Below are 25,078 nucleotides of genomic sequence, written 5' to 3' on the forward strand. Positions count from 1 at the left end.
AGCATTTGAATCCCCCTGACACATTTTATGTTTCCATCGCATTGATTTTAGTTTACCGTGTTGTAATTGTCCTTATTGCTTTCATTGTTATGCATTGAGATGTTTTCTTTACTGTATTGCTGGGATGATGAAATATATAAAAAAAATAGTTTTTTTTTTTTCCTAATTTTTATCCCACGATTTTGTAACCCATTTTCACCCAGAGCCAATTGCCTTCCAGGGCTCTGCTCTCCCTCTGCCGCGCCTGGGGAGACAACGGACTGACCTCATGCTTCCTTCTATGCATGAGGAGTCCAAGTTGCTTCTTTTCACCTGACAGTTCCCCTCCATCAGGCTGGTATCAACCCTAGGAGACACGGGGAGAACATGCAAACTCCACACAGAGAGGCCCTATCGCCAACCCCACCTAGGGTGTGTGCGCTGATGACGCGGAGGGAGGAACATGCCCCCCAGTGCCCACGGCATCCCCCAGCGGGAATCAAACCCAGGACCTTCTAGCTGTGAGGCGAATCGCTAACCACTGCGCCACCGTGATGAAATGTCTGTAGAGCACTTTGGCACGATGAAAGTTCTTTTTAAAACGTGCTCTATGAATAAACGTGATTTGATTCGATTTAATTGCACAGTCGATAAAAGTGTCATAATTCTAAAACGAAAAACAAACAAAAAGAGAAGAAAGAAGAAAAAGTACATAATCTCTGTTGGTCTTGCAACCAAGTATAAATGAAAGCCTTACGCAACATTCCATGCTCGACTGCCTGCCCTTCCTCCCTCCTCCCCCCTCCCCCCCACTCCTCCCCCCTCCTCCCCCAAGTGTTCTGTTGTCTGCCGTAACATTAAAACCCATTCAGAACGGGTACACATCATTGTGTATCATTATTTGATGCTTTAACTATTGAAAAATAGCAGATATACAAGCTCACAGCGCGGCACCGAGTGCCGCGCTGCGAGCTTGTAGATCTGCTATTTTTGAAAAATCGTGAAAATTTGAATTTATTTCGACCCGATTCTATAAGTGTCTTTTGAATCCTTCTAAAGGTTTTTTGAAAAACCTATGTTTCTATGTCAGCAATCTGACCAGCCATCGTCAAAGAAAAGGTCCTTTTCACTTCAACTGGAGCTCAGTTTAGTCTGTTCTTGAGAGACTACTATGTCAGTGGTTCTCAAACCTTTTCATGTGAAGGACCCCCAAAATGATATTATGTATTTGGCAACGGACCCGCATCTCAAAATATTTAGTTCCAAACGTTCGCTTTAAAAATACATATATTGAAAGATTTGCTCACATTTTCACGACTTTTTCAAAAATAGCAGATCTACAAGCTGCAGCGTGGCACTGGTTAAAGGTGATACACCATGAAAATTCACTTTTCCTATTTTAAAACCTTTTTTTGGGGTCCCACTAGCACCTTCTATCCTCACAAAGTCCCATTTCAGACCGTTGTGTCTTTCTCTGGTTTTGGGAAGGTGGAGGTTAAAAGCATCCCACGGGTTCTCAAAACAGGCTGTCCAGATTTGCTGCTGTTTGTGAAGTCATAAACGGCCGTTTTTGAAGAAAAAAAATAATCAAAAAAGATTTTTTTTTTTTTTTTCAAAAAGATTTTTTTTTTTTTCAAAAATAATGTTTTTTGGTGGCGCAGTTCAGGCCAAAGGTGGTACTGCAGCTGAAAATGCTCTGAGAGCCATTCAAAAATGAGAGGCTCTCTATTCAGGAGTGGTAATTTAGCCTCAAACCTTTTGAAAAACGTTTTTGGGACATAAACAATATGACATAAATACTTTTTAAATGCATGGTGTATCACCTTTAAAGCTTTCAATATTTCCTGGCCTGAATGGGTTAAGAGCACAGCTGCAATGTGCTCTGCTGCCTTGTGTCCTTGAACCAGACACTATCTGTTCTGTTCACTCATTCTCCTTCACTCTGGAAAACATTGTAAATAAAGTGTGCTAAACGAGACGGGGTGAAGGGTCCATTTGGTTTCTAATTAGCAACTAGTAAGACGCCTCAGGGCGACATCGAGGTTGCGCCATTTCTTGGCTATCTGGCCAGGTGTATATATCGAACCAGTCACCCAATCTCAACGGGCACTGTTGAAATTGGCAGAACATGCCCATGGCATACAGTATATGGGCATTACCAAATATGGGCATTCCCAGATATGCCCTTAATATTGATGACATCGGAACAGGGATCTCCATATATGGGCATAGAACGGACAAGGACGTAATTAATTTGCAAGTGTGATCTGGGAATGCCCGTATATGGGCATGTAACTTCTGACATCACATTGTCGACTATATAAGGGCATAACATATATGGGCATAAAAGGGACGTGAAGCCAGAGTGTGATGTCAGAGCAGCAAACCCATTCTGTTAAGAGTTGTTCCCCTGACATCACAGTGACATCAGAGCATGATGTCCGAGTGATGTCACAGTGACAAGGGAACCAATAGACTCACACACACAGCTGCCCCATAAGCCCCTTTTCGACTGCAGCTTTAGCCCACACCACACCACACCACACCGCACCGCACCACATAAAAATATCTACATTCTCCATTACACAAAAGTACCCCTACCGGTAAAAAACAAATTGACCCTTTTCACTGTGATTATGATACAATATAAATTTGTATTACAACTATCCTAAATTATAATACACTATAATTGATTAGAACTGTGATTATAATACACTGTATAGTATGAATGTAATACTATGATAATTATAATACACTATAATAGATTATAATAGTGGTTATAACACAATATAATCTATTATCATGTATAACAACTATATCCTGGTGGTCTAAATGAAAAGTCAGTGAGTGATTAGTCATTATGAAGTGTTTGGCCCTGTTTGGCCTAGCTCAGACCTACTCTAGATTGGATACCACGTTTAGTACCACTTTCACACCACTCTACGCAGGTCCTTGTAGTGGAAAACCTGTCACAAGTGGGCGGTGTGGTGTGGAGTGGTGTGGTGTTGGGCCAGTGGAAAAGGGGCTATAGTAACCACTCCATAAAGAAGTACATCAAGATGACTGGGACCATGCGTTCAGAGTTCAGACCATTAAATCATTATTTTCCTTTTCCTTTGCTCTGCTGTTTTCTGTCAGTCTGGCTGCCATCATGGCTCAACTCACCACAAACGGCACATTTCTTTTCCTTTTTTTCCTTAAACCGTCCCAGAACCTGTCTCTTCATCTTGTCACGCCGCAGGGCTCAGCGCCATCTTCTGGGGCCAATTCCTCTACACTTCCCTCATCAATCTCTCTCTCCACCCCTCAACATTAAGCCAGTTAGACCGCCGGGTACGCGTTATTGTGTATCATTTTATGCTTTAGCAGCTATTGAAAAATAGCAGATATACAAGCTCACGGATTGTAGATCTGCCATTTTTGAAAAATCGTGAACATTTGAATTTTGACCCGATTTTGACCCGATTCTATAAGCGTCTTTTGAATCCGTCTGTGTTTCTATGTCAGTGGTGCTCTAACCTTTTCATGTGAAGGACCCCCAAAATGATATGTATTTGGCCACAGACCCCCCCCCATCTCAAAATTCAGAGACCCCCCCAGAAGCAGATATTTGAGTTACAAATGTTCCCTTTTAAAAGAAATATATATCCACCTCTTTCCGCGGGAGTTTGCCGGAGGCGACTGGAGATTATTTGGACCACACTTCCGGTTTAACAGCAGACATACAAGCTCACGTCGCGTCGCAGATGCAGCCCGTTGTGAGCTTGTAAATCACACTCGGCTGCGGCGCCGGAAGCTCGGTACAACGTCTGCGCAATGCACTATGGGGCGTTGGAAACTCGTGGATATATTCAAAGATTTGAACAAATCTTCATGATAAAAAAAAAAATAGCAGATCTACAAGCTCGCAGCGCGGCACTCTGTGCCGCGTTGTGAGCTTGTATATCTGCTATTTTTCAATAGCTAAAGCATTCAATAATTCTAGGCCTAAATGGCTTAAACACCTCAAATGCCCCCAAATGGCAGTCCTTTATCCTCCACCCCCTCCACAAACCAACCTGTCTCTGTCCACCAGCACCCAGAGTGAAACTCCTTTCATTTTACACACCATTACATTCTGTCCGTCTTTATGGCCGGCCATCAAATGGAAGAGTCAGTGTACTCTCTCTCTCTGTCTCTCCTTTGCCCCCTCTCCCTTTTCTTTGCTCTTTTTTTGGCTCTACTGTCATGCCCCTCCCCCTGTCTATCACTGACGCATACAGTGATGTTACTAGGTTTTCAATGTAATGGGTCCCGGGACCCACAGGTGGTCATTCAAATGGGTCCCAGAAAAGTTTTATGAGTCCTCAATACAATGTTTTCGAGCGCTGTGAGCTTGTAGATCGGCTATTTTCAAAATGTTTGCCTATTTCCTATATTTATTTTACAATTTGGTTAATGTTTGAACTTAGAACTACTATAACTACTAAAACATGTGCCCCTAATGAATTTGGGCGCGCAAAATGGCGTCGGACGTCGGTGGAATCAAAACATTGACGTTCTATCGCCTGTTTAAGACTTTCTACGTGGATTTTATTTGTGTTAACGTAGGGTAAAGTAGGATGCTTTCACCCATGAACAATGGTGGTGTCTGTGGAATTTTAGAATGTTTTTCTTTTACCGCAACCCGGTAAATTATTTTAACATGGACTCCAATGGAGGCGCATCCCCGGGACCCCAGGACAGTAACATGAATGAGTCCCTGGGTGACTTGAATGAGTTTTTGATGCGGGATGCGCACGTAATGACATCACTGCGCATAATACAGATCTCCTCTACTTTCATGGATCTGACCATGGTTCAAGGTGCCAGATCATTTCCCCCTCCATTCCCTTTGCTACGTTCTTCAGTGAAATGCAGAGTAGGTCTAATGAGTACTCAAGTACATGATGATATCCCTCTACATCAGTGGTTCTCAAAGTGGATTCCAGGGACTCTGTGGGTTCCTTTAGGGGGTCTAAATTGACCCGTAGAGGTTTGTAACTCTGACAGTGTACACATGGAACCATTTGTACACTGTCAGAGTTAAGGGAAGACCTTGAAATTTGAAGGTTTGAGAAACACTGCTCTTAGTCGGGGGATATCTTAAAAAGCCCTGGAATAAATTCCTTACCAAAACATTTCTTCACCAATGTGTTTGTAAAGGTGTCTAGTAACACATCCCACAAAGACTGAAATTCAGTTTCCCTAGGAGAATCCTTGACAGCTGCTGAAAGTTGAGGTCCCATTAAAGGGCAAGTTCACCTCTGGGACAACCAGATCTTATTTTATTGTTGTTTGGGACAAGATCAACACAATCCTGAATAATTGTTTGTGTTCAATCTGTGTTTTGAGATATTTTAGTATTTCAGCATGAATGATGATGCATTTTGCATCATATGAGTCATCATGCTGCATCATATGATGCAAAATGCATCATCATTCATGCTGAAGTCACGTTTTGAAGGGGAAAATCCTACTATAGCCCATAGAGTTAACACAGAAATCGCAAATTTAATGCAATTTCCGAATAGTAAAGTATAAAATACGGCTAGCATGATCAAGAACACAAGATAGTAAAAGGCACAAAGCATTATAATTTACTTTACCGTTCGAAATAATGATTTGTTGGCTTTAAGTTCAGCTATTTCTGTTATAGTTTCCCCTTCTAAATTGATGTCAGCACCCGGGGGATGCTGAGAAATTTGCTGAGTGGGCGGGCCGTGAATAAGGCTTATTATTGCTGGACTTCATCATGTGATTGTTACGCTTAACTGTTGATAGACTGGACATACTGTATATTCAGTCATATTCATGGTGGTCATTGGTGATACGGGTTCATCCATATTTGTTTATAGACTGTAGACTGTATTTTAATTAATACATTAATTGTTGATAGATTGTTTATAGACTATGCAATGAATGGTGATCATGCAGAGTTATGATCCCATACATACATTACATCCCATGATGCATTGCGCAGAATGTGCAGGCAGCTTCCGGCGCCGCAGCCGAGAGTGATCTACAAGCTCACAACGGTTGCATCTGCGACGCGACGTGAGCTTGTATGTCTGCTGTTAACCGGAAGTGTCCCGCAAATAATGCTACAGTAAATTCTCGCGGAAACAGGTGATAACCTATTGTTGCATTTTAATCTAACGTTAACTTGAATTTATTTGTTAATCTAACGTTAACTTGAATTTATTTGTTAAGTGATTTCAGGGCATATTGAGATTACAGTATATTTCTAACACTGAATGGAATGCCAGCCTAACACAGCGCTGCTGTCGGGCAGAAACTTTGTATCTCCATATTTCAATATTTTAAGTTTTTGTCGTGGCGTGTGTCGCACACAAATAGCAGATCTGCAAACTCAGTCACAACATATCGCAATGTGACATGTTGTGTGCTTGTAGATTGGCTATTATCACCATTTAAAATTTGTATTAGGGGCGCCCGCTGGCCTACTGGTCCAGGCGCATACCAATTAGGCATTGCCACATAGGCATGGATGCCTGGCGGCGTCGCCGGTTCGATTCCCGATCCGGACGACCTTTGCCACATGTCACTCCCCATTTCCTGTCAGTTTACTGTCCTATCAATAAAAGCCCAAAAACTAATCTAAAAATATATATAATAATAAAAAAGGACCCGTTTTGGACATACAGTATAAGTTTTCCTCCCGACCAGTGTGAGTTTAACCATACCTTATGTAATGTGAGTTTAACCATACCTTATGCAGAGCTCCCATTGTCATGATGTCAAAATCTACCTTGGTCCCATACTCCGTCTTTCGCATCCTTTTCCATGGCGTTCGATTCTGGAAGTTCTTAAAGCTCCGCTACACAGTAGAAGAGAGAAAAACACAACAGTACAATACATGACATTAGCCTTTATTTATGGCAGCTGTAGCTTTGTGGGCAGAGAGGCGTCTGGTAGTCAAACAGGGTTTCTCCAAGTTTCAAATGTGTACGTTCTTTCGCAAAGTAAAGCCCTGCTTCATCGTACAAGGCTGTCGCACAAAAGCAGTGAAAAGAGATCTACAAGCAGAAAAGCAGATCTTCGAGCTGATCTACAAGAGCACAACGCCTCGCGCCGTGTGCTTGTAGCTCGGCTGCTTTCACTAGTTTAAATCATTTTTAAAATTTTGGACATACAATGTCTTCACCCGACAACGACGATATGTGTCCTAGAACAAGACACTTAACTTCCTAACATCTTCCCAGCAGAACGCCCATCATGATCATCTGAGCAGCCATCAGCGGGGCGAAGCTCAAACTTAATCTCACTCACAGGATCAGCCTATTTAAACCAAAGTTTAAGAACGTCTAGTTTTTCCTTCAAACTTCTCACGAGTGAACAGAGCGAGTTTATTGTTAGAAGTGTGAGCAAGAAAACTGAGCCCAGAACATAGACTGTATAAAAGATATGGACAAAGCGAAGCCATTGGTTTCTATGCAGCGCAAATGACACATTTTGGGTCCTTGGCATGGGTGTCGCCATCATAGATTCTAAAGGCATCAGAGGATGCTATTGGCTGCCAACGGTCACGTGCAACCGCAGAGATACATGGGAGAATGTGGTCGGAGCCTCCCGAAATACAGCACACGAAGAAGAACACAGCCAGCTGGTATTAGTTTAGTTGGCCACTTTATCATCAATTTTAACATAAATGGGACCTTATTTTCACAAAACGCATATAATCGAGATTGAAAGGCAATTTTTAACTAGCGATAGGAACCATAAAGCATTTATGAAAATATTTCCCAGGGGGGAAAACAGCGCAACTAGCGGCCAATCATAGGAAGTTTTAGTTCCGTATTGGAGTCATTTTAAATCGGCGGAACTATGCCCCTGGCCCAGAATGGTATTTCCACTGGAGTACATCACTCAAACACACACGCGCGCATGCACGCACGCACACACACACACACACAGTGTCCTGATCTGCCCTTTATCTGATGTAAGCAATAACAGTGTTGGGACCAGCTGGCTCTTTAAAGGAAAATTCCAGAATAAAACATATTAATCCTTAATCAGCCTTTTATCACGTCTGTACATACCTGGTATGATGGATTTTTATCATAGTCCTTTCAGGTTTTACTTCTCCTGGACTCCTCAGATCTCTCTCCCACAGCCAAAACGGCGGTCAATTGTGGTTCTCCCAAAGCGCTAATTTTCACCGCTGCAAAGTTACTTTTTTCTTCATAAATCTGCTATTTATAGTTCATTGAGAGCCAGTAATCCACTGTTTTATCGCGGGGTTGAGGGAAATGGCCGTTGTTGACATGATCCCAATAGTACTCACAGAAGAAGAATGAAGTCTCGCGTCTCGCGTGATTACCGCGTTTCCTTTAGCTTTTTCTTTAGCGCAAAAGAAAGCTTTCTCCTGGAGTTATTACAGCCAGTATGTACACAACAAGGCATCGTGGTATATATATAAAAAATAAGAAAGCAGAAGAATATAATCTAGTTAGTCTATTGATCGCTAGAATCTAGTAATATGACTGAGAAGGATTCATAACAAAGCATTTTAACGGACTTCCTGTAGTCATAAGGTAATTCTATTACCTTTATTTATTTTATTTTTTCCTCAATACATTTCTTCGATTTTATTTATTATTTATTTATGGAATTACTTATAAAATAACTTTGACGTGTATTATTATTTGTAAACAATGTAGGCTACAATATAATCACAAAATAATCGTATTTTCCTCAAGACATTCTGCAATGCCTCACCAAATAAACGTTAGGTAAAAAGTACCTCATGAAAGACACGTTTCTGTGGTCATGAAGTAATTTTTACCTAAAGTTTATTTGGTGAGGCATTGCACGTCAAAGTTATTTTATAAGTAATTCCATAAATAAATAATAAATAAAATCGAAGAAATGTATTGAGGAAAAAATAAAATAAATAAAGGTAATAGAATTACCTTATGACTACAGGAAGTCCGTTAAAATGCTTTGTTATGAATCCTTCTCAGTCATATTACTAGATTCTAGCGATCAATAGACTAACTAGATTATATTCTTCTGCTTTCTTATTTTTTATATATATACCACGATGCCTTGTTGTGTACATACTGGCTGTAATAACTCCAGGAGAAAGCTTTCTTTTGCGCTAAAGAAAAAGCTAAAGGAAACGCGGTAATCACGCGAGACGCGAGACTTCATTCTTCTTCTGTGAGTACTATTGGGATCATGTCAACAACGGCCATTTCCCTCAACCCCGCGATAAAACAGTGGATTACTGGCTCTCAATGAACTATAAATAGCAGATTTATGAAGAAAAAATTAACTTTGCAGCGGTGAAAATTAGCGCTTTGGGAGAACCACAATTGACCGCCGTTTTGGCTGTGGGAGAGAGATCTGAGGAGTCCAGGAGAAGTAAAAACTGAAAGGACTCTGATAAAAATCCATCATACCAGGTATGTACAGACGTGATAAAAGGCTGATTAAGGATTAATATGTTTTATTCTGGAATTTTCCTTTAAGAGTTAGCAGTCAGTCAGTCATGGTTGGTGCTCAGGGTCTCACAGTCAGGACGATGTATGTTTCTGTGCCAGAGAGGGTGAGCCCGTGTGCATTAGCCATTGGTGTGTTTGTGTACGTATAGCAGTGACACGGCCAATGAAGCAGAACACCACGGAACAGATGGGGTAGTGGGGCGGGGGTGGGGGTGGGGCGGGAGGTCATCTTTCCATCCATTAACTACTTTCAACCTGGCATTAGGAATGGGACGATAGGCGATATTATCGTTTATCGTGATGAAAAAACACTCACGATAATCGTATCGTGGAGATTTAATTTATCGTGAAATCGTCCTCCGTCATGCACTTAGTAAGGGGAACATAAGAAAATCTGCGAAGTAAATCGTTACCAAGAAATTTCTTCACCAATGTGTTTCTAAAGGTGTGTAATAATATGTACTAAAAGGTTGAAATTCAACTCCCGGGGGAAACCTCATAAAAAAATGATTTGTGTTTGTGTCCCATTAACTTTACTATACAGGGAAAAAATACAAAAAATAAATCTGCTTTAAGTAGCATGTGAGGGGTCAAACTATGATGCTGAATCCATTGCAAGCATTTGTTTTGCATGAAAAACATTCCGTGGGCTACAAATAGCCCCTACAAAACGGTGAAAAGTGACGATTCATCACTAAACCATCATTTTGTGGGTCACTTTTTAGCCCAAGGAGTGAATAGTGACTTTGATATTCGAATATTCGACTGTACACGCACACCCACCATATCAGCATCTCTAAAGTGGAGGTAGTATTGTTTGACAGCCTCTCTGTATGTCTGGGTCAGGCCTTCAGCGTCCCCTGGTCGCTCCACGTTCTCTGTTTGCTCCGCCACCGGTCCTTCCGTCTCGCCCTCGCCCTCCCCTCCCGTCGGTTCATCGGAGGCGTTGGCCTCGAGAGGCTCCATGTCTGTGAAGAACACCGGCTGCAGGAGGAAGCAGAAGACATGGGAGGCATTAAAACCAAGCCCCCAGAACGGCTTGTAAACGTTGAAGCGGCCGCCCTATACTGGCCAAAGTTGGAATTTTAGGCGGGGTGAAACATACATGCACGAGCATAAGAGCTCGCCGCTGGAGTCTACATTAGGGTTCAATGGACGTCGACGTCGTTCGTGACGTCATTGCGTCTCGGCGTCAAACATTTTGGTCTCTCGGTAGAGACCAATTTCCCCCAGAATGCAACTGGATTCACCCACAATGCACTGGAATGCAGCTACTTCCGCATGCTTCAAAACGCCACTGAGCACTTGCATTGAAATGATAGCTGGGGGCGGGGCTGGTCCGCTCTCTATTATATATATAATAATAATACTCTATGATTAAAACCACTGATGTATTGAAAAACTCCCATTCCTACTGGGAGAAGTACAACAATGTGCAAACACAGCAGCAAGATTTGTGAACTGTTGCGACAAAAGAAGGCTTGAGACTGGAACACAACCACCCTAAGGACTACAAACCATGGATTGACATCTAGACCTATACTACTGCACATACAGTATGAAACAGAGCTGATACCTTTACATGCATTTTGAGAAGAAACTAGAAAACTTGCAATTTGTGAAATTGCAAGTGTGGTTGCCCTGTGGTTCAAATCATATTTGAGTTTTGGGAAGTGAATTTCCACTCTCAGAGTTTTTTGGGTCCTTGAAATAAAAGGTTAGAGAACCACTGCTTCATGAAATGGAACAGAGCCTTCATTATTATCATTGTTAACACCTATGAAAGAAGTCAGAAGAGACCCAATTTCTCTCCAAAATGGCTGCCGTGCTTTCAAGAGTCAGCATTACAAAGAACCCGAAAACATACGACTAACCTAAGAGTTTTCCCCACTGTTTGTCTTTGTAAAACCCCCTGAGGTAGGCCTAGATCGTTTTTGGGGTGGGGTAGATCATGTTGAGCTGGTCATTTCAAAAGTAGATCTCAAGTAAAAAAAAAAGTGTGAGCACCACTGGATTAAACAAACATACAAAACGCCTCAGCTGGTTCTGTTTGGTCTTGTTGATGTTGGCATGGAGACGTGGAAGGATATCGAAGATGACCTCGCCCATGGTGTCTGACGTCAAGAGGCAGTTCATCCAATCACTGAACGACAGGGACTGGAATGACACGGGAGAGAGACACAGTCAGCATCAAGATGATAATTCATATTCATATTAGGTAGCCAGCATGTCTAAGGAGTTTAAGTTTGGTTAAATGTCTGTGCCTCTGAGGCTGTTATCAGCATTGTTCTCGTAGAATCTCTCACAGAAAGCCATGATATCAAGTTAACCCTGGAGTTGTTTAAAGTTTTGGTGTCACACCAACCCTAGTTGCCTAGGAAAAGGAGCACATTAATATGTTGACGGACGGCTTGGCGTAAAGACGTGTATAAAACCTTTGTATCGCTGTGTTAACGTAGGAAGAATTGATCTGGAACCATGTCGTTCTGATGCTTGTAAGATCCCTTCCTTGGAATAAACCCAAATACTATTATAACTTATAAGATGTTTCCTCCGTTTATTGATGTCAATAATTATTTCACTGTCCGATAGATATGGGGTACGAAAAACTAAGCTATCAATACCGGTAATCTCAAACAACACTCACCCACATAGTGGCCATCCTGGGGACCACGTAGGCAGCCTTGCTGCTGTTGTAGCCCACGTCTATGAAATGCATGCCTTGGCTGCCGTTTCTGAGGAACCAGCAACACAAGACCATCAGGGAGCATCACGGCAGAAGGAATATAATAAAACCAGTAAGACTCCCTAATCGGGAGATAAGCGACCGTAGGTCACTTATCTCCACAAATAGAGCAAAAATTTGTTTTTCCAAAATCTTCCTGAGCATGTTGATGACATGAGTGTAGACATACTGTGTAGTGATTTTCGTGATTTTAGGGCAAAATCTGAATCGGCCTCATGGTGGCGCTAGAGGGCCATGTGAGAAATGAGGGGTGGGGTCTCCGCGCCGGCAAGGCGGACGAATAGGTACCGGCCCCGGCTCTCCCGGTCGCTCCTAGCCCGAGTTACGGCATTTTATGTGAGCTGCAGTGGCAGGGGGTCCTCCACTGGGGGCGCCACCACTTTTGCATCCGTTCTGGAGCACCAGGAGTGGGTGGTCCCCGGGAATGCCCCGTGAGCAGCCCCGTTGGGGTGGTCATTTGGTAATTTTTGCACATGTGCTCATTTTTTACACTTGGGGGTCCCCGAGGGAGCTGGGGGTCCCTGGAGCTCCGGGGGTCCTTGGAGGTTGTAGTTTGGCAGGTAAGGAGTGTGTGTGCAAAATCTGGCATGGATCGGGGCAACGGTTGCGGAGATATGAGCAGGGCAAAAGTGTGACGTGTGACGTGTGTGACGGACGGACGGACGGACGGACAGACGGACACCTCGAGCAGCTTTCTGTAGTAAGTGCGACCTACGGTCGCAATCAGAGTACGGTATGTGGGAGGGTCAGGAAGAGAAGAAAGGGGCAAAATAATGTGCTGCTGTGTTAACATTATGTGTTTTATTGATATTGTCATCATTGCATGCTGTCGATTTGCTGCTGTTAAATTGAATTCCACCCCCTGGGGATGAACAAAGTTAGCTAGAATAAAACGTTACTAGGTACTAGTGGAGAAGAGAGTCATTTTATGTTTGGTTGCTCTCAGGTGTTGAGTGCTGAAAATAGCAGATCTACAAGCTCACAAAGCATCGCGTTGTGAGCTTGTAGATCTGCTATTTTCAGCACACAACCAAGTGTAAAATCAGTCATTATGATGCCATCAAGGCCTGCCAAAATACATATGGTTGACTAAATCAACTGTAGATTTAGTCGCCTAAAATCTCATGATATTTAGTTGACTAAAATTAGACTAAAACTAATACTTTTCAGGTGACTAAATTATGACTAAAACTACCGGTAAATCAAAATTTGTTGTCAAAAACAACACTGGTAGGTCAAAGAGAGTGCGTATCGTACGGTGCATAGGTGCTCTCCTGGGACAGAAAGATGCCGCTGCCCGTTAAGGGCCAGAAGATCTCGGTGGTCAGGTGACGCTTGTGGGCGTTGATGTAGCCATACAGCCTGGTCAGGTCCCACGTCTTCAGGATGCGGTCGTCTCCAGCCGTCACCAACAGATCACTGACACACACACACACACACACACACACACACACACACACACACACACACACACACACACACACACACACACACACACACACACACACACACACACACACACACACACACACACACACACACACACACACACACACACACACACACACACACACACACACACACACACACACACACACACACACACACACACACACACACACACACACACAATTGTTTGGCCCGAAACATATCATAGATGACATCATCGGCCCACGATGTTTTTTTTTTCTTCTTTAATATATATTTTTGTCCCACAGTTTTTGCAACCCATTTTCTCACCCAGTGCCAACTACCTAACCTGTAGTCCTGGTTTCCGCTCTCCCCCTGCCGCGCCAGGGGAATTGGGGAGCACCTAGTCTGGTAGGATTCACCTTGAAACATGGGCTGCATATTGTTGTAGTGTTTTTGGTTGGTTTCTTTTCTGAATGTTTTGAAGGTTTGCACAGGGCTCTACTTCCTGTATTGTCCCAGCTCAGATTCTGAGCCTGGGACAACTTCCTGCCCCAGGAATATCATAGTTTTGGCCCAGAGGTTCTTCTCGCCCCCCTAGTGGCGAAAAAAAGAACCTCTGGGAACTCAGATTGGGGAGCACCTGGCTGGCTAGGGGGAGGTAGTATAGAAACCAGGACTACAGCATGTTTTTGTGAGGGCATCTACCCTAGGAGACACGGGGAGAACATGCAAACTCCACACAGAAAGGCCCTATCGCCAAACCCCACCTAGGGTGTGGGCGCTGATGACACGGAGGGAGGAACACACCCCAAGCGCCTACAGCATCCCCCGGCGGGAATCGAACCCAGGACCTTCTAGCCGTGAGGCGAAGCGCTAACCACTGCACAACCATGCACCCCTACCCACGATAATGTTGATACATTTTTTTTATTTATTTTTTGTTATACTCATATCTCCGCCACCGTTGCCCCTCCTTGGCTGCCAAACCACGACCTCCACCCCTCATTTCTCACATGGCCCTCTTCTAGCGCCACCATGAGGCCGATTCTTGCAAAACACATTTTTGGACACTGCTCCTACAGATTTTGCCCTAAAATCACGCAACGCGGTACACAGTATCTCTACAGTCATGTCATCAACATGGATCAGTCCCATTTCCCATATTCCCTCCTGATTGGCTACCATTGCATTCTAAAGTTTGTGTATGCGACCTGACAGTCGCTTATCTCCCAATTAAGGAGTCTTACTGGTAATATAAAATATTACAATATATATAGCTTTAGCTGAGAGTGCAAAAGAGCAAATGTCTAGGGCCATGGCTACACGGAGCTGGATATTTCATATATCCCGTTTTTTCAGATATCCACATAGAAAAATATCTTGGTCCACACGGAGCTGGATATTTCATATATCCCGGTTTTTCAGATATCCACATAGAAAAATATCTAGGTCCACACGACAAAGATATCTAGGTCTAACAAGCCCCAGTACACAGTAAAGTCTTCAGAGATATCCGGGTTCCCTGTCTACACTGATCCAGTGAATCGGATATTTTTTCGGAATCGGATATTTGTCTTCACTTATTTATCTGGTTTAAAAAATATCCAGCTTCGTAGCCGAAATATCCAGCTTTGTGTGGCTGCAAGCCCCAACAGCACAAAAAAATGTTTCAGCCGTGAAGCTGGATATTCTTTAAACCAGATAAATAAGTGAGGACATTGAAAAATATCCGATTCACTGGATCTGTGTAGACATGGTACCCGGATATCTCTGAAGACTTTACTGTGTGTGTGCTTGTTAGAACTAGATATCTTTGTCGTGTGGACCTAGATATTTTTCTATATGGAAAACCGGGATATATGAAATATCCAGCTCCGTGTAGCCATGGCATAAGAGTTGTGAGTGCAAAAGAGCAAATGTCTAGGTCCATTAGTGTCCACCTGTCTCTGTCTAATGTTTTATTCTCCCTGGTGTGACATTCCACAAACTAGTTTGAAGGTGAAACATGTGGATGTCGTTGAGCCAGAGTCATGGCTGTAGTCATCAGATATGGCTATAAAAGCAGGAGGGATTAGTTAGAGAGCCCTCTGCCCCAGATATTCCAAGTCACTCTTGATTATAGTGTCAGCCAAGTGCTTAACCTATTTAGGCCTAGGATTATTTAATGATTTACTGTAACTATTGAAAAATAGCAGATCTACAAGCTCACAGCGCGGTGCCGTGCTGCGAGCTTGTAGATCTGCTATTTTTGAAAAATCACGAAAATTTGTGCAAATCTTTGAATATCTCTTTTTTAAAGTGAACATTTGTAACTCGAATATTTGCTTCTGGGGGGGTCCCTGATACAAAATATTTTGAGACGGTGGTCGGTGGCCAAATACATATAATTCTAGGGGGTCCTTGACATGAAAGAGTTTGAGAACCACTGACGCTGACACGTGTGTTTTTAAAAAAAAAACCTTAGAAGGATTTAGAATATAATAATAGAATCGGGTTGAAATCGGGTCAAAAAATTCAAATGTTCATGATTTTTGAAAAATAGCAGATCTACAAGCTCGTGAGCTTGTAGATCTGCTATTTTTTTAAAAGGTAAAGCATAAAATAATTATACACAATAATGCGTACCCGCTCTAAAATGCTTAAAATTGAAACATTCGCTCTTCCGTCCGCACAGCTCACTCATCCAATTCCCTGCGAACGCACGCACGTGTCGCGCACGCGCACACACGCGTCTCCATGCTCCGTTAACTCTATCTAATTAGTTTTTCCCGGCTCCATTGACCAGTTGATCTACAGCATGTCCTGTGACTGGTGGTCAGGGGTGTCACACCAAATTCTGGGCCCTGGGTACAAGGATTCTCTGCGGGCCCCCCCCCCCCCCCCATGAATGTTCTTCATAGGGGGGGAGAGGGTTTAACCCTTTTAGACTGGGAAACACATTATTTTGTGCTTTAACTATTGAAAAACAGCAGATATACAAGCTCACAGCGCGGCACCGAGTGCCGCGCTGTGAGCTTGTAGATCTGCAATTTTTGAAAAATCTTGAAAAACCTATGTTTCTTTGTCAGTGGTGCTCACAAAGAAAGTGGTGCTTTTCATGTGAAGGACCCCCAAAATGATATGTATTTGGCCACGAACCCCCATCTCAAAACATTTAGTTCCAGGGACCACCCAGAAGCATCATTTTAGTTACAAATGTTCGCTTAAAAAAATACATACATTCAAAGATTTGCACACATTTTCACAACTTTTCAAAAATAGCAATGTATAAAATAACGAAGGCCCCTCCACCTTGGGCCCTAGTAAAGCCCTTTGCACACAGGCGCGTTTAACCGCACGGATAAAACGGACAATATAATTTTTTGAAAAGAAAACAATGATTCTCTATGACCTCATGCACACCGGCTCCGAATTAGCCGTGCGACGAGTGGCTGCCGCCGTGCGTTTTTTTCTCAATCGAAACCAGTTCGATTTGTGCGTCTTGTCGCATGCGGTAAAAAACTCATCACTCCTTTTATGACTCCTTTTTGGATCCGCAGCGCCGATTCCGCACAGCCTTGCACACCAAATCCAATGCGTTTTATTCATGCCGCAAACGAAAAAAACGCAACTGTCCTGTGTGCAAAGGGCTTTACTCAGTTGTGACACCTCTGTCACAACTGCACAGGAAGCAAAGGTGCCTAAAACTATCCGTTAATTTCATAGCGATTATTCTATAGATTACTTTTACAATTAATTGAATAACCTGGCAGCATGTTTTCTTTTATCATTTGTTTGTTGGACATCAACAAATGTAATCGAATAGATTTTGAGTGGTGCTAACCGCTCCTACATCTGACTTTGTGTGTATGTCCGTAAGTCCATCCGTATGTCCCACAAAGCCTGGCATTGGCCAAGCTCCGCGGGACATAATTAAATTAACTCGTAGAAAAATTAACATCTCCTACCTGGGTTGTATCTTGGAGGCTAACCTATCCAGTGAAAAAATGACTAGCAAGGTAATCAAAAAAGTCAACCAACGAATTCGCACTCGGTGCCGCGCTGTGAGCTTGTATGTATCTGCTATGTATCTGCTATTTTTCAACAGTTAAAGCAAAAAACAATGCATAATAATGCATTTCCAGTTCCCCCTATGAAGAACATTCATGGGGGGCCCGCAGTGAATCCTTGTACCCAGGGCCCAGAATTTGGTGCGACACCCCTGGACATGACACGTCACGTTTTTGATTTTTGTACCCCATATAGCATGATGAGGACAAACCCCCAGCTATTGAGCTTCCCTATAGACCAGGGGTCTTCAATGTTTTCAGGCCAAGGACCCCTTAGTTGAGAGAGATGAAGCAGGGACCCTCACAACCTTTTCATAGATTCCATATAGTTTCATTGTTTGGCAGCACAATCATCAGTGTATTTTGGATTCATGTCAATTTGTGTTTTCAGATATCTAACCACTTGAACCGTCGATACTTAATAAACTTGACCTTTCACTCTGTACTTAGTCTGCTCTTTTTCCCCTCTACACCAAAGCTCTTTGCCGAAAATAGCCGATCTACAAGCTCACAACGCCTCGCAGCGCGAGGCGTTGTGAGCTTGTAGATCTGCTATTTTTGGTTTGGCTAAAGTGCTCAGAATATGGACCCTAGGGTTCAAGTGGTTAATATAGAAAAGGAGAAACCCCTGTAGTAACTCAGAGGACCCCCTAGGGGTCCCGGACCCCCTGCTATAGGGGATTTGAACGCTCACTCGGTTCCTTTCTTTCTCTGCGGAAGCAAACTTCTCGACAGCTCAACACACACACACACTGCAGCTTCATGAGGCTTTTAGCCAGGAGGTTGACAGTGCCCGTTCCGCTCCACGGCCGTACTGGAGGAGGCCCGTATAAACAAGGCTGCACGCTGTGAATGTTAATGCTCTGGAGACCTTCTAGACCACACAACGAATTAAACTCACTGCGCAAGGTTGCATGACTTTTTCTTTTTAATCTACTTTGTCCCAGAAGAGTCTCTACACCAACCAGTGAACGTAATACATGTTCGCTGGCATTTCTGGTATATTTCACAGTACAGTGGAGAGGCGGGCCGCGAGTGGAGCATGGCTGGGCCTGGCATTATTTCAATTAATTCTGAAATATGATAGATGATAGATATAACAGCCATATGAAGATGTGAAAATACACTATTAACCAAAGTCAGCCTAACCATTCTGTTGCTTTCCGTTTTGCCCGGCATCATTCAGGACTTAGCCCGATTTCCATATATCGTCGTTGTCGGGTGGAAATCTTGTATGTCCAAAACCGTTGGTTTGTATTTATCATTTTAAAAATGATTTAAACTAGTGAAAACAGCCGATCTAAAAGCACGTAGAGCTGCTGTTTTCACTACTTTTGTGCGACGGCCTTGTAAAATGGTAAATGGTGCATTTATATAGCGCTTTTATCCAAGGCGCTTTACATAGATTGTGCATTACATTCACCCATTCACACACACATTCATACACCGGTGGTGGAGGAAACCATGCAAGGCACCAACCTACTCACCGGGAGCAACTAGGGGTTCAGAGTCTTGCCCTTCGACATTAACTCAGGGGGAGCCCGGATTCGAACTGGGAACCCTTCGGGAACCCTTCGTGCTCTAATAACGGTTTCTCTACCCCTGAACTATGCCGCCCCGTATGTATGATGAAGCAGGGCTTTACTTAGCGAAAAAACATACACATTTGAAACTTGAAGATACAAGGTTTCTGCCTGACAGTGACGATATACACGTAGGTACTGCATATTGCTGAACGGTGCATACATTATGATAGGTAGACATATCGGATATCGCCCTTCTGATCTTTAAATACTGTATTTAAAGATCAGCGTTGTCACTCAACGTTAGGATAGGAAGAGGGGGTTGGACAACATGAGGGGGTTGGACAACATGGCACAGGTCAGTTACAGGTCAGTTAGCTTGATACAGCCGAGCGTGATCAGATGCTCAAGGTTGCGTTGAAACGACCAGTATAACCGAGGGCACTTTCTCCCCCCTGCCAGAACATCTGGACAGAGGCATGTGGGCCATATGCTTCCTTGTGGCAGAACACACAAAGATCAAGATTCAAACCCACATGTGTCAAGCGCATACAGCATGCACACGCTGACTGCACTGGCGTGGAATGAAGCGCTGAAAGGTGGCCCTATATAGAGTGTGGCAATTGTAGTCAGGGGTCTCAAACTGGCGGCCCGGGGGCCATTTGCGGCCCGCGAGACGATATTTTGTGGCCCCCACCTTAATATGTAAGTTTAATGTTAGTGCGGCCCGCGAGTTTTATATGAACCTCAAAACAGTTAATAATACAGTACAGTTAACAGTACAGTACATGTTCCATAAGTTAAACACAACTTGTTTACACCAGGGTCCATCTTATTTTGTGTTAAAAAATCAAAAAGACATTTGAGAAGACTGATGGGGAGATAGATACAGTAGTTGTTAGACTGGTATGAAACTACAGTATAATAATCATAATGCTCACATGCACATATGCATGTGCGCTGAGGCTGCGGCCCAGCTTCAGTCAGACTCTGCCTCCAGCGGCCCCAAGGTAAATTGAGTTTGAGACACCATATCTTGGGTCAGGTGTTTCAATTGTTTGATTGGCATATAACTAATAATCTACTCCAATCAGAACACCCGTGTTTGACCCCAAATATGGTAGCCTGATTTCAGACTCTGCGCTGAGCTTGAGTCTGACATTGTCCCATTGACAAGAGATTTCAAAGGGAAGGGGATTTGAAATTTGAAATTCCCAATCACAAGAGATCTGGTGGGAGGGGTTGTGTTTGACTTGTGTGTACACAAAAACATTCCCCCCTCCCCCTCCCCTCTATGACAGGCATCAAACAGGTCGTTGTCTTTGATGTTTCATTGATTAGAGAGATCACTAACAAGCTATTGACACCTATTGTATGGCTCAATCAATTACCGCAGTTCACAACCCCTTTGAAGTTCAAAGGGAGCAATTAAGAGCTCTGGTTGAGTTCCCTCCCTCCACTGTTTCTGTTGATTTTCTGTTTCGGCTGATTTGCTCTCTCGTTAGACCCGCCCCCTCCTCCAAATTGCATTGATTTCATTGGCTTGGTACCGAAGAAACCAAAGAAACTTCAGCGTCATTATATGACAACACCAGAGTAAGAGAACCAGTCCGCTCAGAGAGTGGGCGGGTCTATGGGCTGGAGCCAGGCAACAAATATGGCTGATGTAGGACTACAATTGGCACACTCTCTAACAGGGGTCTTTAACGTTTTCAGGCCAAGGACCCCTTCGTTGAGAGAGAGAGATGAAGCAGGGACCCCCACAACCCTCTCATAGATTCCATATAGTTTCATTGTTTGACAGCACGATCACCAGTATATTTTGGATTCATGTCAATTTGTGTTTTCAGATATTTAACCACTTGAACCGTCAATACTTAATAAACTTGACCTTTCACTCTGTACTTAGTCTGCTCTTTTCCCCCTCTACACCAAACCTCTTTGCCAAAAATAGCCGATCTACAAGATCACAACGCCTCGCAGCGCGAGGCGTTGTGAGCTTGTGGATCTGCCATTTTCGGCTAAAGAATATGGACACTATGGTTCAAGTGGTTAATAGAAAAAAGGAGAAAAAAGCAGTTTCTATCACACAAAGATTTGGAGGACCCCCTGTAGTAACTCTGAGGACCCCCTAGGGGTCCCGGACCCCCTGGCATGGTACCTGGAGGCGGGGCAGAAGGCCAGGGATCGAACACTGTTGTCGTGGGCCTGGAAACATCGATAGGGCAGGAAGGTGAGGGAGCGGTCCGGCTCACGCATACGCATGAAGGACGATGTGGACGACAGGTTCCACAGGCCTACTAGTCCTACACAGAGAGAGAGAGAGAGAGAGAGAGAGAGAGAGAGAGAGAGAGAGAGAGAGAGAGAGAGAGAGAGAGAGAGAGAGAGAGAGAGAGATTATGCCAGATTATTGGATCCGTATCGCCCTTACATGGAAAAAGACAGGGAAACCTAGCATCGCTCAGTGGTTTAAGGAACTATCTTTGTGCCTTCCTTTAGAAAGAATCACATACACTCTCAAAAACAAACAAGAGCTATTTGAGAAAATATGGGGGAATTTTATTCATTATGTCAAGGGCAACGATCTTTCTTATTTGATGGAGGAACCAGGAGTAGGGTAGATCAGTGTTTCTCAATCTTTTTTGGCTTGAGTACCACCTTTCCCTGATTTCTGAATCCAAGTACCCCCTTTACCCGACAACAACATTTTGCTTATAAAACTGCAATTGAAATATACATAAATGATGGTATATGATGCTGTGATAACCCCCCATTTCAAGAATATAAAATATATAAATAAGAAGTTTTCATGTCAATAACTTCATCCAGTTTCTTGGTATGTAATTTGGGCAACTCAAGTTTCTCCATGTGTCATCATTAAACATAACAGTACAGGTTTAATTCAATTTGAGTAATTCAATTTGAGTTAATTCTATGAACTATATTAGCATGATTTAAACTTCTATTTCAATTTGTTGGGGGCATTTTTGAGTACCCCCTGCAGTACCTCCACGTACCCCCAGGGGTACACGTACCCCCATTTGAGAAACACTGGGGTAGATGATTTCCCTCTACAACCACTTACCTGGCCTTGTGGCATAGGAACCTAGGCGTCAATGGTATGTGTGCTCTGTGTGTCATAATTGTTTAATATTCTTATGTGTCGTGTTAGTGTCAGGTATTTTGTTTTTTGTTTTCTTTTGTATGTTGTACTGTATTTTTGTTTTGTCTGGGTGTAATCTTGTATTGTAATGTATAACTTGTCTTGTATGTCCTTAAAAAAAACAAAAAAACAAAATAAACATATTGTTTAAAAAAAAAATTATTGGATCCGATGCATGGTGAGTATGTTTTCAAATGGTGCATGCATTTTTCAATGTACTGTAAGAAAATACATATCTTTATAACATATAAAATACACAGAAACAGAACATTTAACTACTTATGCCCTATCCAATAATAGCAGATCTGCAGTTTCTGAAAACTACACATCGGCTGCACAATTCACCCTTTGTAAAGTCCCGCCCGTTCTCCTGCCCCTCTTCGCTCCCATTGGTTGCTGTGTCTTGGTGGGACAAAAGTCCTTTCTCTCCATCCACTACCATTGAAATTCAGTTGCTTCTTATTGTTATTTTGTGTGTTCAATTCTCATTTTAAACTTGGTTTCAGTAAAATAGAGCCTCTCAAGACCCCTGACTTGTTGGTTGTTCGGTCAATCAATGATGTACCAAGTTCATACCGTCATAGAAGCCCAGAGCCATGATGCTGTGCTCCTTCATTGCTGACCAGTCCATACACAGAACCTGTCCACTCATCTCATTGTGTGGAGCTCTGAAGGAACCCAACTTCAGAGTGATCACACCCTTGGCCTGGAGGAGGAGGATGGGAAATGATTTACATAAGAAGAAATAATCCCACAATCTTCAAATGCAACAGACACACACTGACACACTAGGGCATTAACGACTTGTGATTTTTCGATTCGACTCAGTAAAAAGTTGAGTTGAAATCGACTATGTTTGATGACGTCATCACATTGACGGTCGCAGTTTCAGACAAACCGAAACCCTGTGCTTAATTCCATTGAAAAAACACAGTTGGAGAAGGAGAGAATCATTCTGTCCTTGACAATAAACTATCCTACTGTTTGAATGCTGTACACAAGCACACATGGAGCAAAAATAATGATGAAAATATGTTTTTTGTTAGTTTGTCACAGAGACAGATGTAATGTAGAGCAGAATACCTTGAATACAGGTGGCACTTGACTGGATTCTTCTGTTGAGAGAAACAACAAATCATTTATCTCAGTCAGTATAGTAGCATACAGTATGTTATATGTCTGATAGGCACCATTATGACAAGGGACATGTAGCTATTTCCCACAAAGAGATTTGGTGCGCACTCCATCATCAAGGATGTGCATCACCCCGGCCAAAAGATTGTTCACACCTTATCGTAGAGTCAATGGCAAGACCAGCATGTTTCTGAACAGCTTCCACCAGGCTACCATCAGACTGTTGAACAAGGCCTGGCCATCGCCTATCACCAGCTTGGCCATGGATTATGTTGACTTTCATTCTTTGTCAGGGGTCTTCAACAGGGGGTCCGGGACCCCTAGGCTGTCCTCAGAGTTACTACAGGGGGTCCTCCAAAACTGAGTGATAGAACCTTTTCCCCTTTTTTAAATTAACCACTTGAACTCTAACGTCCATATTCTGAGAACTTTTGCCAAAAATAGCAGATCTACAAGCTCACAACGCCTCGCGATGCGAGGCGTTGTAAGCTTGTAGATCGGCTATTTTCCGCAAAGAGCTTTGGTGTAGAGGGTAAAAAGAGCAGACTAAGTACAGAGTTAAAGGTCAAGTTTATTAAGTGTTGACGGTTCAAGTGGTTAAATATCTGAAAACACAACATTGACATGAATCCAACACACACTGATGATTGTGCTGTCAAACAATGAAACCACATGGAATCTATGAACAGGTTGTGGGGGTCCCTGCTTCATCTCTCTCTCAGCTAAGGGGTCCTTGGCGTGAAAACATTAAACACCCCTGTTCTATGTGAACATGACACTGCGTTGACACTCTTTTGCACCTTAATGTCTAACCTGCTGCTAATGTGGATCCGCTGAAGTGTCACCACCTCGCACCTAGCCATACTTCCTGTTTTATGCAATGTGTATATAAATGATGAGGCTATATTTCACTTTGGCCTCTCCTTGACATGTTCTCCTTAACTGTCAGATTTGTATCTTTGGTGTTCCTGCCCCTAGCTCTGGTCCAGAGCGTCAGCTGCACTGCTGCTCTGACAGACTGCTGGCTAAAAGACTAGACCAGGATTCAGCTTTCAGACTATTCAGACTAGACTCAACTTCAGTCAAAAATAAACTAAACTACTTCATTACTCACCAAACCAAAGGTAGTTTTGCGTTGTTGAAAGTCTCAGCACCCCACCCACTCTGTAAAATACATTATTTTTGTCATGAAATAAAACGCACCCACCCTCGAGCCACCCATGCAGCGGCCACCGCAGACACAACCCGGAAATAAGCGGCGGTCGAGTTGGATCGAGGTGGGTGCGTTTTATTTCATGACAAAAATAATGTATTTTACTGAGTGGGTGGGGTGCTGAGAGGTTACTTTATTTTGACTGAAGTTGAGCCTTCGTAGGGGCTGAGAAATCCTGGTCTAGTCTTTTAGCCAGCAGTCTGTCTGGACCAGAGCTATCCTGCCCCCTGCTTTGTCTGCTCTCTTCCCTCTCCTCCATCAACCCAGCAGTAGGGCTGTCACAATTATTACATAATCGTCTAATCGTGATTATTTGACATTATCGCAATTATTTTGTCATAATCGTGAATGTTGAAAAATGTCAGAAATA

General features: G+C 43.1%; 1 protein-coding gene across 1 annotated transcript in view; it reads right to left on the reverse strand.

Annotated features, from left to right (window-relative positions):
* gtf3c2 (general transcription factor IIIC, polypeptide 2, beta) overlaps positions 1 to 25,078 on the reverse strand; it is a gene marked incomplete at its 5' end in the record, with an annotated part of 59,238 nt that overhangs the window by 5,903 nt on the left and 28,257 nt on the right. The window contains 8 exons of the mRNA XM_080745059.1: positions 6,731 to 6,838; positions 10,251 to 10,451; positions 11,496 to 11,624; positions 12,115 to 12,202; positions 13,471 to 13,632; positions 21,360 to 21,504; positions 22,938 to 23,067; positions 23,445 to 23,476. Coding sequence (XP_080601185.1) covers positions 6,731 to 6,838; positions 10,251 to 10,451; positions 11,496 to 11,624; positions 12,115 to 12,202; positions 13,471 to 13,632; positions 21,360 to 21,504; positions 22,938 to 23,067; positions 23,445 to 23,476 — 995 coding nt within the window. The remainder of the gene's footprint in view (positions 1 to 6,730; positions 6,839 to 10,250; positions 10,452 to 11,495; positions 11,625 to 12,114; positions 12,203 to 13,470; positions 13,633 to 21,359; positions 21,505 to 22,937; positions 23,068 to 23,444; positions 23,477 to 25,078) is intronic.

Source organism: Nannobrachium achirus, assembly GCF_963921795.1.
Source record: "Nannobrachium achirus genome assembly, chromosome: 16".
In the NCBI taxonomy this organism is placed as follows: domain Eukaryota; kingdom Metazoa; phylum Chordata; class Actinopteri; order Myctophiformes; family Myctophidae; genus Nannobrachium; species Nannobrachium achirus.